The 16,170-nt window shown below is 32.6% G+C and overlaps 1 protein-coding gene across 1 annotated transcript; it reads right to left on the bottom strand.

Annotated features, from left to right (window-relative positions):
- Positions 1–1,141: 1,141 nt before the first annotated feature.
- LOC129232743 (activating signal cointegrator 1 complex subunit 2 homolog) lies at positions 1,142–9,299 on the bottom strand. The gene is made up of 2 exons (XM_054866883.1): positions 8,974–9,299; positions 1,142–2,080 (listed from the first exon to the last, which is right to left on the bottom strand). The coding sequence occupies exons 1-2, from the start codon at positions 9,297–9,299 to the stop codon at positions 1,345–1,347; spliced, it is 1,062 nt and encodes a 353-aa protein (XP_054722858.1). The 3' UTR covers positions 1,142–1,344.
- Positions 9,300–16,170: the final 6,871 nt, after the last annotated feature.

The raw sequence follows: 16,170 nt of genomic DNA, 5'->3' as shown, positions 1-16,170 counted from the left end.
CAAGTATTATGAGCTATAAAAGTGTCTAGCTTAAGTAATAACCTAGTGGTGGTTAAATAACTGTAGCTTTACAGTCGGGTTGTATCGGACAAACCAATTTCGGGTTGTATCGGACAAAGTTACTGGCACCAAAATGAAATACAGACTGTATTTTTCTTTGTCCAACAGGTTGAAATGGAAAAATCACGACATAATTGGGATGAAACAAATATGAAAGAAGCCATTGAAAAAATTGGACTTGTTGGAAAAAGTTTTAAAATTTAGCAGAGGAGAAAAAATAGATTGAGAGAAAAAAAAAAAAGAAAGGGGGAAAATCCAAACCAAAGAAACAAAAAAATAGTTCAACCTAAAATGAAAAACAAAGAAAACACTAAAAGAAAGTTAAAGCATGATGATGAGCCACAGGAAAACGAAGAGCTGACTCACTGCATAATTTGTAATGAGACATTTGAAGAAGATTGGATCCAATGCCAAACGTGTAAGGGTTGGGCACATGAAAAATGTACTGAGCTACAACCGGACAGTCTTTACTACACATGTGATTTGTGTTCTAAAGTTTAAAATAAATTTGTTTCAGTTAGGCCTAAACCAACCATAGGCTATATTTTTCAACTTTTATATAAAAAAAAAGTATTACTTATTTTTATTTTTAGACTTGTATACTATTCTAAGTAACCAACTACTTAGTTCGTTTTATTTTTTTGCACATTAAAATGTTATTTCTGAACTATTTGTTTTTATTTCAACATTTTAATGTTTTGTCCGATACAACCCTCTAAAATTTAAAATTGGCCAAAAATAGAGTTTGACAAAAATTTGTTTAAAAAATACGACACCATGTTTTATTAACCAAAGTTTATAATTTATGTTAGGTAACTTAGTACAGCATAATTTAGTGTAAAAACTAATTCTTTACAAATAAAACAAAAATGTTATGACTGAAATGGCTTAGGTGTCCGATACTACCCGACCTTCCCCTACTGTTTATTATTTTTATGGAATGGAAAACTGAATATCACAAACAAAGAATTGAATTTATTTTCTAATATTTCCTATATTTGCATCAATATTTACTTTATAAACTAACTGAAATAGACCAACCAAAAGGTATATAATTGATGCTCGCATTGCTGATAAACGTAAAAGCTAGACTCTAGCTGATATTTTGAATCTACAAATTATAAAACTTTAATTTTTGAAAATACTATTAATTTTGAATGAAAATTAAACACATACCACAAACACGCGCACGCGCACCTACACAAATATACCAAATTTCTTTAGTATTTTTAAGTTTTCACTTCGGTAGCCGTCCCATCACTGCAATACATCACATTCAATAAATCAAGATTTCGTTTTAGTTTTCTTCCGAATTTCCTTTTCAGAAGCCTTTAACATTTGAACTAAAGTTTTACTTGAATCAGATCTTTTCTTTTTCGTAATATTTGAAGAATCTTTCCTCTTCGTTTTGCCTGTCGATGGTTGCTCAGAAGCAGATTTCTCTTCATCTTCAGCATTTTGTTCCTTTGCACGTGTGGACTTCAACTGGGCCGCTTGTCCTTTATCAGGTTTAGTTTTTTTCCGATAACCGTTTTGAGTTCTCTTTGGAACATTTGTAGAGCGTTTCAGAGGTCTTTTGGGGAGCAACTTCTGACCATTACTTCTTAAAGAATTAGAATTTTTCTTCAGTAGCTTGGGCTTCTTGCTTCTTCTCTTCTTCTTTCCTCTTTTCTTGCGAAGTTTCGTTTTCCCGTTCTTCTTGCGGAACAAATGTTGAGGTTTCTTCATCTTCTGCGAGAGAGAATCTTCTCTTTGTGGCTCCTTTTCAGGTGGTGGAGAGGGTTCTTTCTTCAGCTCAACAGGTGGGGCCGGTTTCGGAACTTCCTCAGCAGGTTGATCTCTGTTCGCTCCAAAGAGACGACTGAAATAATCGTAAGTGAATTCATCTGCTTTATCAGGTTCGTTTTCCTGTGGACTTCGGTAATGGCCTTTGGTTCTTAAGCGTATTGATTTCTCTCGTTCTCTGCGAATATTTTCATTTTTGATGCAACTGACAGTCACTTTATCCAAATACACGAATCTGGAACGAAAACGGTTATGAAGCTAAGCGTTAAAGTAAAGCATTTACTTTTATATGATAATTTTTATAACAATTTACTAACGACCTAAAGAACATATTTACTTCTAAATACATGAACACCATTATAATAGCAAGTCTATTAAATTCGTTTAGTTCATTGCAGATAAAATCCACGGAATTTAATGTAATGTAATGTTTGAGATAATGCGAGAAAAAGAAAGAAACGTCTTTTCAATGTTTAAATTAAGAGCACACACTCAGCAATCTGAATTAAAATAATGCATGCATTCAATGACATATCAGTTGAAAATAATTTTCAAAAGTAACAATTACTTAATTAATACAAAAAGGTAATAAAATAAAGATAGCAGATAACTACATAAAAATAACATAAAAGAATACAGTAAAACTCAGCTTTAGCTATAGAGATGAAGTTTTAGAAAAATGTAACTAAAACAAACAGATGCTTATTTTTCAAAGACATCTAGAAAAGTGGCTAGTGTTGAAACCTCGCATCTAAAAAAAGCGTGTTCGATTCCCATTTTTCTTGAATTACGTATTTCCGAAAATAATTTATAACATTTATAAAGAGCCGAAAATAACATTCATAACAGATTCAAACAGTTACACGGAAGGCAGAAGTGGCAAGCTGGACAGAAGCATGTTAGTTCAGTCAATGGGCGCTCAAAAGAGGGGTGTAGCGTGCATGAAATATGCGATAATTTTTAACTTCAGAATATTGTTAGAGGTAGTTAGTAAGTAAACATACTAAAAGTTCCCGCCCCTGCGGGTGAGCTAAAGGTGGGAGGGAGGGGGAAGCAAATTTTGGGCATTTTGAAAACATGTCAGAAAGGGTGGAAAAAGTGCGTTCAAAACAAAAATTTGAACTAAGCAAAGTTCCAATAAAACTGTTTCTACACATATCTGTCAAATTTCCAATAATTTTCCGGGTATATGTAGGGGAAACCCGGGCAACGTGAATACCTTAAGATTTCCTTGATTATTGTCGTTTAACTGGGGAAGTTGAAACAAATGTTTATAATCCCTCTTCATTTAATGAACTTACGTTATGCAATAACGGTTGTCCTTAATATTAATTCAACTTTTATATATAAGGCCAGTTTTCAACAATGGCATGATTATCCACTTTGCCCAACGCCCCGGGTAAAGTGGATTCAGTACTAGGGCAAAGCGAACAACAACATTATTTGTTATAAAACTAAACATTAAAAATAAAATAACCATCGAAAATTAAAGGAACATATTCAAAAAACATTTTTTTGCTACAATGCTAATTATTGTAGTTGTTAAAAAAAAATTGAACTTAAAAATGAAATCAACAATTTGGAAACTTTGATTCTATAAGAAAAGTTTTATGGTGGATTTTAATACAACTTTAGTATACTTAACTTTTGAGACAAAAAAAAATCATTACAAAGACAGCATACGGGGCACAATGAGACAGCATGCAAAGCGCAGAGAGACAACATATAGGGTTAAGTGAAACAAAAAAAAATCAACATTTAAAATCAAAATTAAATCATAATGAAAAACTCATCATGTATCTGAATAAAAACTCAATTTTTAAATGACAAAAACGATTGATTTTGCTTTGAATCATTTCTTTTCGTAGGAGCTGTTATCAACAATGTAATATTTTTATTCGGAACGAATGCAACATCTGGTACAGATTGTCGAATAAAAACAGTCAACATTACCTTTAGGTAAAAAACTAATGTACAAGCCCCCATCGTTATCAGCTACCATTGAAACATTTCCAGCATAAAAGTATTTCTGTTTATTGCAAATTCTATCAAAAGAATGTCCCCTTCAGTGTCTCACGATCTAGCTCTTTAAACATAGGAGGTAGATTTTTGCACATGTCAATATAGTCTGATAAAATATCAGTCCGCATTCAGTTTTTTCTATTTAATCAGCAGTGTCAAAAAAAACCTACCTTTTTTCTATATTTTTCACTTTTTTTTTTTCATTTTTCTAGTTTTTGTCTATTTTTCCTCTAATATTTGTTTTTCAGGAGCATCACTTGCAGTGATACTTTCTTGATGCAATGATATATATATACTTCTTATTAATAACACAACCTTTTCTCTCTTTGGTTTTTGGATGTCCTCTGAAACTTTAAGAACCTAAAAAAAAAAAAAAACCCTGACTGCTACACTAGAGCAAGATGGCTCCTTTCTATCAGTTTTGAGTTTTATAAATAATTTACAAATTATTAAATGATCTACTTCATATGAAACGCCATTTGGAATTAAAAGGTTAATTACAAATGAATTTCTCCAGGAATCGTCAGAAAATGTCCTTCCCCCCGTCCCCTGAAAACTCTTAGATTATAAAACAAATTTAAAAAAAAAACATCCCTAGCGAATCAGAATTCAGGATGGGGCACACTGAGACTCTCACTGTGCCCCAACTACGACTGTCTCACTGTACCTCACTCTGCCTTTTTCTTCTAATTCAATATTTTAAAAAGTTGGTTTAAAACATATCCTAAATGTTTTGAATGATAATTAGTTACATAAATCGAGCAATGAAAGTGAAAAAAATGGCTAATTTTTATTCATTAAAGAAAATGTTATAAATCGATGTACGCGAGAGTAGAAACAAAAACACTGTTTTCTCGGAAAAATAATGATCATTTAATTGTTAACACAAGCAGCAACTTCGTATCCCAGAATCCACCTGCCCAATTGCTGCAGATTCATAAGTACTTAGCCTAGTATCATTTACCGATTATAATTAAAAAATCCAAAAAATAGCTTTGTCTCACTGGGCTCCACCCTTACTAATTTGGTTGCATTAATGATGACAAATTAATGTCCTAAACATAGCTCAATAAATTAGTTTTTAGAACATCAATTTAGAAAAAAATCCAGGGAGGGGGAGGGCGTGTCCCAAAGCCACCAACATCTACCTAACGTTACCAACAAGGAAGTCTGACATTGCGTTTTCAAATTTCAATTTTGAAAAATGTTGGAAGAAAATTCCTAACCGAGCAATACATTTAACGTCCCTAAAGATAACCATAAATTTCGTTTTTTATTTTCGAAAGAAGGATTTTTAAACTCCTCCTTCCCTAAGATAGATAGTAAAACTGACTTCAGTTTTGGAGAGAAAAAAAAAATCATGAGAGAATCTCTTCTCCCCCCCCCCTTTTCCTGTTTCATCACCAAACATGCAGTGAGTAGTGCTTCAGTGACAAAATATTTCGAGAGAGATCCCTCGAGTCTTTTCAATGCCCTTAACGTCACCAAAGATAACGTAAAATTGCTTATAGTATAGGACTTTAGTTTCAGTAAATTTAACAGACAAGGGTCGATCCCCTAACGCCGTTAAAAATTGCCTAAAATTAATTTTAGTTTTGAAAAAGATCCGGATAGAACCTAAACTTCTCTTATTCCTTCTATATATACCAAAAATTGCAATAGTTTGCTTTAATCTTGAAAATTTCTTTCAGTTAGCACTCCCTTCCCGCCCCCTCCTCCATTCACACATCTCCTTCTCCCAATACCTCAAAATATTGACTAATAAAGTTTTCTTAAAACTTCAATTTCGAAAACTTTCCGGTTAATAGTCAACGATGCCCTCATTCCTCGACGCAACCAGAGAAATTTTGAAATTGCTGTTTTAAGACTTGTAACTTTTGGTATCCATTTTGCATCAAAATAATAAGTTGCACATAAGCAATTTCTCAGTATAGGGTCATTCCATGTCAAGTGTCCTAGATTCAGACAAGGTCTCTGCTCGACCCCCTCCAATTTTCATGAAATTTTTATTGAATATAATGAGACTTACATGAAGCTATGCCAAATTACAGCTCCATGAGTCATATGGTTCTGCAAATATTCAAAGTTTTGTAAAGGTCTCTTTTTTCGCGTCTGTAGCCTTTGTTATGTCCGAAAGGTATGCAAGTGGCATCTGGATAGCTCAAATAATTGCTAAATTATCCAAGATTATAAAATTCAGTCAAAAAAATATTTCGTTAATTTTGTCTCAAATGGGTCATCTTTGATTTAGGTTTTCTTCATATAATTAAAAGAACACACTTTTATGAACTAAAAAACGTTTGTTTTATTTTTGAGACGCAGCTGATTGAATATGAAAATGTAGTTTAAAAACATGTGAGTCATTCTATGTGCAATCAATGAAAAATATTAAATCTTACAAATTCATGGCAAACAATTCCATTAAAAATTAAAAGATCTACATTATCTGGATTTTGACAGGAGAAAAAACTGTTTGATCTTTTTGACCATTAGCTTTTGTGTGAACGCCCTTACAAAAGTTCAAAAAATGGTAAAAAATGAAGTTCCGGCACTTTTTTTTTCTCTCTCTGCTAGTATGAAAGCTAGAGTTTTTTACTAGGTATTATTCTAAAACTCTTGAAATAAGATTTAAAATGGTATGTCACTTCGGAAGGTTATGCGAAATTGATATTTCAAGGTAATAAAAAACATTTGTTATTTGCAAAAAAAACTTACCATATGGTATAAAGAGTATTTTGCCCTCTGTAATATTTCTGTAAATATCTTTAGAAGATACCAATGTCTATGGCTCACCACTTAACTTCAGTAAGTTAAATGGTGAGACAGTAAAAAGGCATTTTTTTCGTTATGAGCCAATTACAATCCCGGTCTGATTTTTTATCTACATCTACAGTAGTGAAAGTAGTTCGTATTATATTTTTAATTATTGTATTAACAATTGCATGGTGGAAAAAAACTGCAATATCAAAAAATATCTGTAAATTTCTATCTCAAGGTTTTATCATTACTTTTTGGAAAGAACAATCCGATTCTGTAAATTAAAACCACATATGCGCCACATTTATTGTTTTTTTTCCTCAAAATACCAAACTCTGCTTTTCATGACCTTGAAATATTAGTGTCGCATTTTTTTTTTAAGTACCGAAACTTTACTTTCTACCATTTTTAGAGTTTTTTTTGGGAACGCTCACACAAAAAGTAATGGTCAAACAGATTTTTTTCTCGTCAAAATAAAGGTACAATAGATCCTGTAAATTTTAATGGAATTGTTTGGCATGAATTTGTAAGATTCAATATTTTTGATTGATTTCACATGGAATTACTCACATGTTTTTGAACTACATTTTCTTATTTAATCAAGTGTCTCTCAAAAATGAAACAAATGTTTTTCTTTTTTTTCATAAAAGTGTTTTTTTAACGATATGAAGAAATTTAAAATCAAAGATGACCCGAGATATTGCTGTTTGAAATTTAGACAAAATTAACGAAATATTTTTTTGGCTGGATTTTAACTTTGGATAATTCAACAATTATTTGAGCTATCGAGATGCCACTTACATACCTTTCGGACATAACAACAGGCTACAAACGAGGAATTCAGAAAACTATTCTCCTAGCAGATACAAGCCGGTGATGTATGGTCAGAATTTAAAAATGTGATTTTAAGCCTACTTTGGCAGCAAGTCGTGAAAAATCTACCATGCATAGAGTTTTTGCTATAGTACTAGGCTCTACCACCCCAAAAGTTGATCAGGATCACCAAATATCAGTATTGTAACCATCTTAGGTCGCGAGTAATGAACGCCCAAACTTGGTGATTTTGTCATTTCAAAACGCGAAAAAAGAGATCTTTACAAAACTTTGAATATTTGCAGAACCATATAACTTATGGAGCTGTAATTTAGCATAGCTTCATGTAAGTCTTATATGTACATCCAATAAAAATTTCATGAAAATAGGAGGGGGTCGAGTGGGGACCCCTAGGCCACTTGACATGGAATGATCCTATATTAAACTTATCTTAGTTTCTGTACAATCTCCCCTTTTCTGCGTTTAAGAAGAAAGAAAGAAAGAAAACTTAATAACGAATTATGAAGGAAGGTGAATAGGGCAACAGTATCAAGTCTTTGCTCCTCCTCTGAAAAATTAAAGATCTGGTATTGTTGATTCCTCTTCCAAAAACTTCAAATTACGAAAAACTTCAGAAAAATCAACAGTTTGCAAGATAATATAAAACATTTCACTTTTCACAACATGTCGCTCTCATCACAACACAATAGTGGCACACATCAAAAACCTGAAGAAACGTAATAATCAATTTCAAAATCTTTATTAAATGTTCTTTCTTGCCACAATGTTGGTACTAAGTTATTTTACATAACTGGCGCGTAATGGGGTAAAAACAATAGAATCAATTTCCACTTAAAAGAAAAAATTCCTATTGGGAAACCTTTTTTCAAGCTTTAACTATATAATATCAATTCTGTACCTTAAAGCCAGACCACCATAAGTCACATCACTACTTGGCACTAGAGCATTAAAACGTTTGTCTGGTGCATGCAAAGGTTGGAACTCACACTCTTAAAATACTTTTCAATAATTACAGATATTTCTTTAATTACGTTGTTACGTGTCAATGCGGAATACGATTCTACATGCAATGTATTAGTACAATGAAAAAGGCCTTTTTTGGACTTACGTTAGTCTGGTCCTGAGATTCAGAATTTAGACTGCAAAATCCAAACAATTTACACAACATCACAATTTTATTGCGTATGTTGTAGTATTAGAGAATAAACCAGAGAAAAGTAGTACAGTAAAACCTGTGTAAGTTGACCACTTCAGGTGCACTACTCCAATAGTCAACTTAAACAGGTGGTCAACTTATAGAGGTTGATTTATATGATATGAATAATTCTTTACCTGAAATAAAACGGCCAACTTAGACAATTGGTTAACGTGGTACAGGTTTTAATGTATTACAAAAAACCTTAACTTTCTCCCAATACTTCTTTTTTTTTTTTTTTTTTATGAGCCACGACTGTTGTGTATGAGCGAAATATAAGCCGCTCAAAAGTAATGTTTTACTCCTAAAAATATACTTACCTATTGAAGATGTCTACTTCCAGTGGGTTTTCAGGTCTCTCAAGAGTCAACATTTTCCAGTCGATATCAACAGAACTTAGCTCTCGTATATCAACATGAAGCATACAGGGCGGAATCGGGTCCAGGTAAGGAAATTCTTCATCGCTTTTCTGAGAAACAATGTTCACTAAATCTTCATCCTCCTCCGTCTTTTCTGGCCTCAGTTTCATCTCTGGGAGTTTACGCAAAGCACTATGAACTTCTTCCTTCAGTTGAGGTTTCAGGGACAGCATGTCAAGAAATCTTTGAACGACTGGTTCAGCCGCTTGCTCGTCCAAATAAGCCATGGCAGCTTTTAAGAGTAACTTACAAAAAGTAACTAATAACTATTCAAATCAGAAGCATGAAATTGACTTTTACCATTGCCTTGATTAACTAATAGCACCAAAACTCTTTAAGAATGACAATGAACGAAAAAGCTCCTGCACGCAAAAAAGATAAATTGATTTAAAGTTGTCAAAAAGAAACTTAAGTAAAAGATGTTCTTTTTTCACCACCGAACATTCGTTACCAGAATTTCTCTCAACTCATAAAATTTCGATACACAAAACAGTATTTACACTAGAATCAGTATTAATAATAATTTTTATCACTTTTTCCGAAAAAAACGCTTTTTAACGTAATAATTTTTGTTTTAGATAGCATTATGTAAACATTTTGCATAATTCTCAGTTCTAATAATATTTATGCATTTATTATATAAAGAATAAGCATTAATCTATGAATTTCGTTCTCATTAATCAGACAGTTAAAATTTGTAACAAAATGCTGTTGAACGTTTTGTAACTACAAATTACTTTCTGAATTTGACTTATACCGTTTAAAAAAAGATTTGTTTAAAATTCGACGTAGAAAACTTTAGAATATTAGTATGAAGAAAAACTAGAGAATTTTTTTTTTCAGGAAAAACTAACTGAAAAAAACTTGAACTAACAACTTCGCATAAATATTATTATTGGAAATTAAGTAAAAGTCTCTATTGGAAATAAAACCTTCAGTAAATATTCCGGGCATGTTATGAAGCTAAATTTTCTAAAAACAGCTTAAACTTGACAGGTTGATTGACATAAAATGCATAATAAATTGTTTTCTTATAAATAGTATGTAGTTATATTTTCAAATAAAACACATAAATATTTTTCAGTTTTTTTTTTTTTTTTTTTTTTTTTTTTTTTTTTTTTTTTAAAGGTTTAACTACTCGACTGAACCAGAGAATTTGAGAAACTACAACATATAAAATAATTTCATAATTAATTTAGAATTCATGACTGATATTTCAATACATGAAACTTGAGAAAAAAAATCCTCCGAAAATAATTTCTGCAAATGATCTGAAATTTTAGAGAAAATAACTTAATTTTTCATTTCAACAATATTATTTAAAACTTTAATTTGCTTCCAATTATATTTTTTATTAAATTTTTAAACGGAAAATAGAAATTAGAAAACAAATCAAAAAATTATACGATAATCAATCTCCGCTAGACTTTTGACTTGCTACTAGACAAATCAGCTCATCGATTTATCATCGGTAATCACCATTGTCAAACACCATTTCTTTCAATTCGAAAAAAAAAAAAAAAAAAAGTCCTAAAAACGTTTCGGATCATTGCTGCTAAAAGCAGGCGTTAGAATAAGAATATGAAACGCGCTCGTTTGATTTTGGCTATAATGCTGCATGTGTTGTCAGAAAAGATCTTGTTTCTACGGAAACAGAGTCGTACGGGAAAATTGGCGAGGTGACTCGAAAGAAATCGATAACAAAGTCCAATGACGAAAATATCTATAGAATACAGAAGGGGTCTTCAACCTTTTTACTATTGATATTAGTATTATTACATTCTTATTGTTATTATTATAACTACGATTGCTAACTGCACATAAATGTAATATTATTAACAATATGCATAATTACGATTATTACTACTAACTGCATATAAAATTAATTTTACTAGCAATATGTACAATCGTATGCAGGTCTATCAAGCCGCCTTTATCAGCAACCTTACTAGAGGTGGTTTAGTTAATGTCGTTCCCTTTAATGATCCGTTTATCAGAGCATCGTTCGCTCTTTTGATCCGTTCATTCAACTCGTTCATTTGAACGACTTTGTTCATTTTAAAAAAGTTGCTGGTGATCTCTCTGCCTGACATACTCACGTACATTCAAAATGTTTCATTTGATCAGTAATGTTCTTTGAAGGAAAAGTAACTAAAATGATCTAAAAATAAGAACATTTGCCTATGAAAAATGAATTTTAAAAAATAATTCAAGTTCAGATGCTCAAAGCAATTGTAGTTCGCAAGTTAGTTATTACATTTTACTATATAAAAAAACATAAATAAATTGTTTGTGACATCAGAAAATTTGCAAAATTGAATTTACGTGAAATAGTGCACTAATTCTAAACCGAAATATCCTATCTCCACGTGTAGTACGGTCACAGGTGAAAATAAAACAAAAAATAGTTTTGATATGTGTATTTTAGGTTTCATTAAAAACAAATGTAAATAACGAAATAAATATAAGAGAAAACAACAAAAGGAAAAAAAAGAGAGAGAAAAGAGCAGAACAGAAACAGGCTATAGTATAAAAAAAAAAGAAATGTGTATTAAAACTATGCACGTTAAACATACATAAACATAATCGAAATATCAGAAACCGTCTGTTTTTTAAATAAAAACTGGTGTAAGCTGTCGAACGAAACTGACCTTTCTTAACCCCAAAACAAACTGTCTAATGAGATCAGAAAAAAAAGGAGAGAAAAACGCAATACTTTTTAAATGGAGGAAAAAATATACAATAATAGTCCTTATTAAAAATCTGGATATTGAACGTAAAATCAGCGACTTGGAAGTCACCAAGTTAAAAATAAAGTCAATATAGATGGTATTTGACAGGATTGATGTAATAAAGGGCAAAAGGATTGACAGAAAAGTGATAAAAAGTATTTTTAGAAATTATTTTGGCAACAGAAAGCGTGAGAAGGATTTTAGCAGGTGCTTGGACAGGGGGTAGAATGGGGGGTAAATTACCTCCGTCATTGAAAACCTTTTATCCCCTGAGAACCACAATCCTGATTAAAGAGCTTAAAAAGGTAGGCAACCTCATAGTTTAGCGGGTTTTTTTCATCTTTTACTCTTCATTTATGATAATAATTTTCGGAAACTCGCTGAGGGTAAATTACTCATTTTTAAGCATCTTTCAATCCCTGGCAACTTTGATTAGGTCACGTAGAAGAGGTAGAAATTCTTACTTTCACGTTTTATTTACAACTTTTTCTCTTCATCTATGGTAACAATTTCCGGAAACTCGATGAGGGTATGTCAAGCCTAGTGGGATCTCGTAATTTACGCATGGCCATTGGCCAAGTCTTCTGTAACAATTCGATGAACGTCTGTTTTCGGCAAATTTAAGTGTTTTTGACATCAAATGAACACTTATTTGGCGATTTTTGTTCAATAAATCTCGCACACGGGTGATATTATCGTCCGTTCGCGATGTTGCTGGACGCCCAGAACGTGTCTCATTGGCCACTTTCTTCCGGATTTCCTTGAAGGACTTGTGCCTCTTTTTGACCTGCGAGTATAACAAGCAATCATCCTTGAAAGCCTGTGTGAGCAAATCAAATGTTTCCATCGCCACAAAATTTTATCGCATAGCGTTGCACCAAAGTTCTCTCCATCTCAAACATCACGACGAGGCTCGACGAGGCACAGAGGTTCACTAAAAATTATGTTTCACCGCTCCGAGAGCTCGTTGGCAACGGAACCAGGCGTTTCTGGAAAGCTTCGAGTACCCCCCCCCCCCTCCACACCACCACTTTCAACCGGTGTCGCAGGTGTACGCGGTACAGTCGCGGGGGGGGGGGGGAAGACGCTCATTACTTTAGGGACAAACCCTGTAATTTACTGTGATCTACTGCATTCAAGATTTGAAATCCATGACTTTCCCTGACTTCTGCTTGTAACTTTCCTTGACTTACAGGATGAAACTTTTCCAGAAAAAACATTCATTTTTCACAAGAATATCTAAATTTGTGTTTTGTGAAAACTAAATTAAAATCATCTGATCTATGGCTTAGGACATATGTTTATAAAAATTCAAATTAAAGCAAAATGTAGCTAGCTCTCAGCTACTATTATAACTAAAAAAACAATTTATGTATGCAACAATGACTAGCGATACGCATGAAACAATTTGAGTTTCAACTCAATTATTTTGCTACATTTATAAATCTAAAATTTCTGGAAATATTTTTTGGATTCCAATAAATCATACTAAATTTTTTACATAAGTAAGATTTACATGAAAACAAATTTATTTTCAATCACTAAAAATACTGAAAAGTTTTAGCAGGAGTTTAGTAAATATTAAAACTATGTTTACAATAAATAAAATAAACAAATAATCAGAAAAAAAATAAAATAATAAATTAAAGTACTAAATTTGTAACTTACCAGACATTACCAGATATACTACCGCCAAAGTGTTATAGGCTACAAATATCGAAAAAATTCTCCATTGAAAATTCCCTGATTTCTGTATTTTATCTATATCCTAAATTAATTCTTTAGATCAATTTTTTTTCTAAAATGTTCATTAACACACTGCTGAAAATTAATGAAAATTTATGAGTCTCGTATGCAAATGAGTCGGGTACCTTTTACGATTTTTATCATAATTTTTACCCTTTTTTACCGTATTACCCCGAATTATCCGGCATGCCGCAAAATTCGGGGGTTACCAGATTTTCAATAACACTTGCCAGGTCCTTTCCGGCATGCCGGAAAAATCGAGGTTACGAAAAAAAAATACTATAAAAATATATGTTCAGCTTAAAAACGAATATAAGTTCTATACATATCGATTATAAGCATTAATAAACAATTTAATTTTGTAATGATATTTACAAACAATGTCATTCGTTATTTTAACAAGAAAAATATTGTTTAATAACGAGCCCCTAAACCAGTCATACCAGTGCTAAAGAATTTAGCCATAGCTATTTTAGAAATAAAAATTAAACTTACCTCTCTAAAAGGAACCTAAGATAATTTATTTTAAAAAAATATGAACAAATCGTAGTAACGATGATTGCTTCTGACTTAATTATTTTTTGGGCATGGGCTATAATTAAATCCATTAATAATGACCTACCATAAATAACGAGCACAAATTATAGGGGAGGATGGCTCAAAGCTGGTAGGTTTTCGAAGAACAAACGAAAATTGTAGTTTTTGGACTTTTATCGCAACAATTTCGGCTTTATTTCCTAGCAGGGTTCCTGAACTTCAAAATAAAATGATTTTTGTATTATTTCAAACCCAATATTTATTTATTATCAAACTTTACAAACATTTGAAAAAAACCGCTTTGCTCTACCAGGGAGCCCAAAGCGGGTAAGCTTATCTAATTGTGGTTTGGTGCATTTGCCAAACAAATATGAAGTTATAAATGATTAAAATAGTTGACTAGCTACCTGTCATCATAAAAAAATATATAAAACAGTTGTACTTATCCAATTTAAAGTCAGGACATTTGTTTATAAAACATAAAAAACTAACTGATTAAACTAACAGACTAATTAATTGCCATCCTAAAAAATAACTTTTTAAATCTATACTTATCCTATTGAAATAAAAAATCTGAGTCAGCACAAGAATCAAGAAATTATAAATAAATCTTTATACATATATTAATAGGCAAGCCGTTTTCTTTCGGTAATGATTTCTTCTCTGTGAACCGATTTCCTTCATTCTTTTTTTGTTCGGTAGCTAGTGCCGAGTTTTAGTGTCATCTTTGAAATCGAACGCTAATTAACGGAGATATTAATAAAAAAACGCATTTTCGTCCTAAATGGCTCTTTCTACGCGAACGGATGGTCCAATTTTTTCGATCTGATATGATTGGAAAGATCTTTAAAAAACACTTCTAACGAAAAAATTGTCAGGGCGCCCAAAGGTCCAATAACCTAAATCCACTAGAAAATAAGCGTTTTTTAGTTATAAACGTTTTTTAGTTAGCGAAACTCAAAAATTTTAATTTTGTTTCTTTTCGATTGTTAAAATTAATTGTTGGAAGCGTGAAACATTAAGTTTTAATTCATTTTTTAAACCGCTTTTTCTACACGAAAAATGCATTTTAATGCTTCGAGCTTGGTATGGTTGGAAAGCTCGCGAAAAATGCTTTAAAACACGTTTTACCCCGGTTTACCGCGCGAAAATCGAAACCTGCTATGTTGGCTAGAAGCAGCGCTAGAAGCAATTAAAAGTTAGTGAACATTAATTTTTATTTTTCACGCGACATAGTTAGCGTGAAGAAATTGCTGGATAATATTGTGATGTTGCCAATTCTCGCTTGAGCATAAAGAAATGAAATACTTGCATTTGTTTTTATTATTGAGGCTTTTTCGGTAACTACGGGCATTTAAAGTATTTTCATTTTGATTATGTTTTTGAGATTTTAATATTTAAATAAATTATTTTAATAAATGAGGGACGACTTTCAGTTCTAGCTCCCAATAATACCTGCATTTGCAGAGGCGAACGACGGTTGCGGAGATGCGTTCGGGCTACCGTTGAGCAACTGACCACCAAAATGAACCAAGGGGCTACCAAAAGTGTCTCCCAAACTACTATTCAGCGAACATTGCTGCGTCTAGGCCTCCGAAGCAGACGCCTGGTTCGTGCACCTATGCTGACTGCTGTTCATCGACGACGAAGGCTAGAATTTGCACGCCAGTACAGCAGCTGGACGTCCACTGAGTGGCGACAGGTAGCGTTTTCAGATGAATCGCGTTTTATGCTACATCGGACAGATGGACGCCAGGGGTGCCCATCCCCCCCCCCCCAAGCTCAATGGCGCAAATTCCCCCTCCCCCTTCCCAAATTTTCTCGCTTTCGAATCGGGTTAAATATAACAGGTTTTAGAGTGTGTAATTTCCAATCAAATTTCGTGCGGGGGGGGAGGACAGCGCCAACCAAATAGCATTTGATTTAAAATATTGTTGGATTGTTGACCTGCCTTGCCTTCCCAAATTTTACAACGTGCACCTTGAGTGAACAAGTTTTGGGTACGCCTGAATTTTGCTACACCTTATTTATTTATTTATTTTTATTTTTTTTTCAAACGTATGAACAATTACAGGAAGAGTGG

This window comes from Uloborus diversus, chromosome 1 (assembly GCF_026930045.1).
Source record: "Uloborus diversus isolate 005 chromosome 1, Udiv.v.3.1, whole genome shotgun sequence".
Taxonomy (NCBI): Eukaryota; Metazoa; Arthropoda; class Arachnida; order Araneae; family Uloboridae; genus Uloborus; species Uloborus diversus.
Note: the sequence above shows the minus strand (reverse complement) of the source record. Positions and strands in the feature narration are given on the sequence as shown.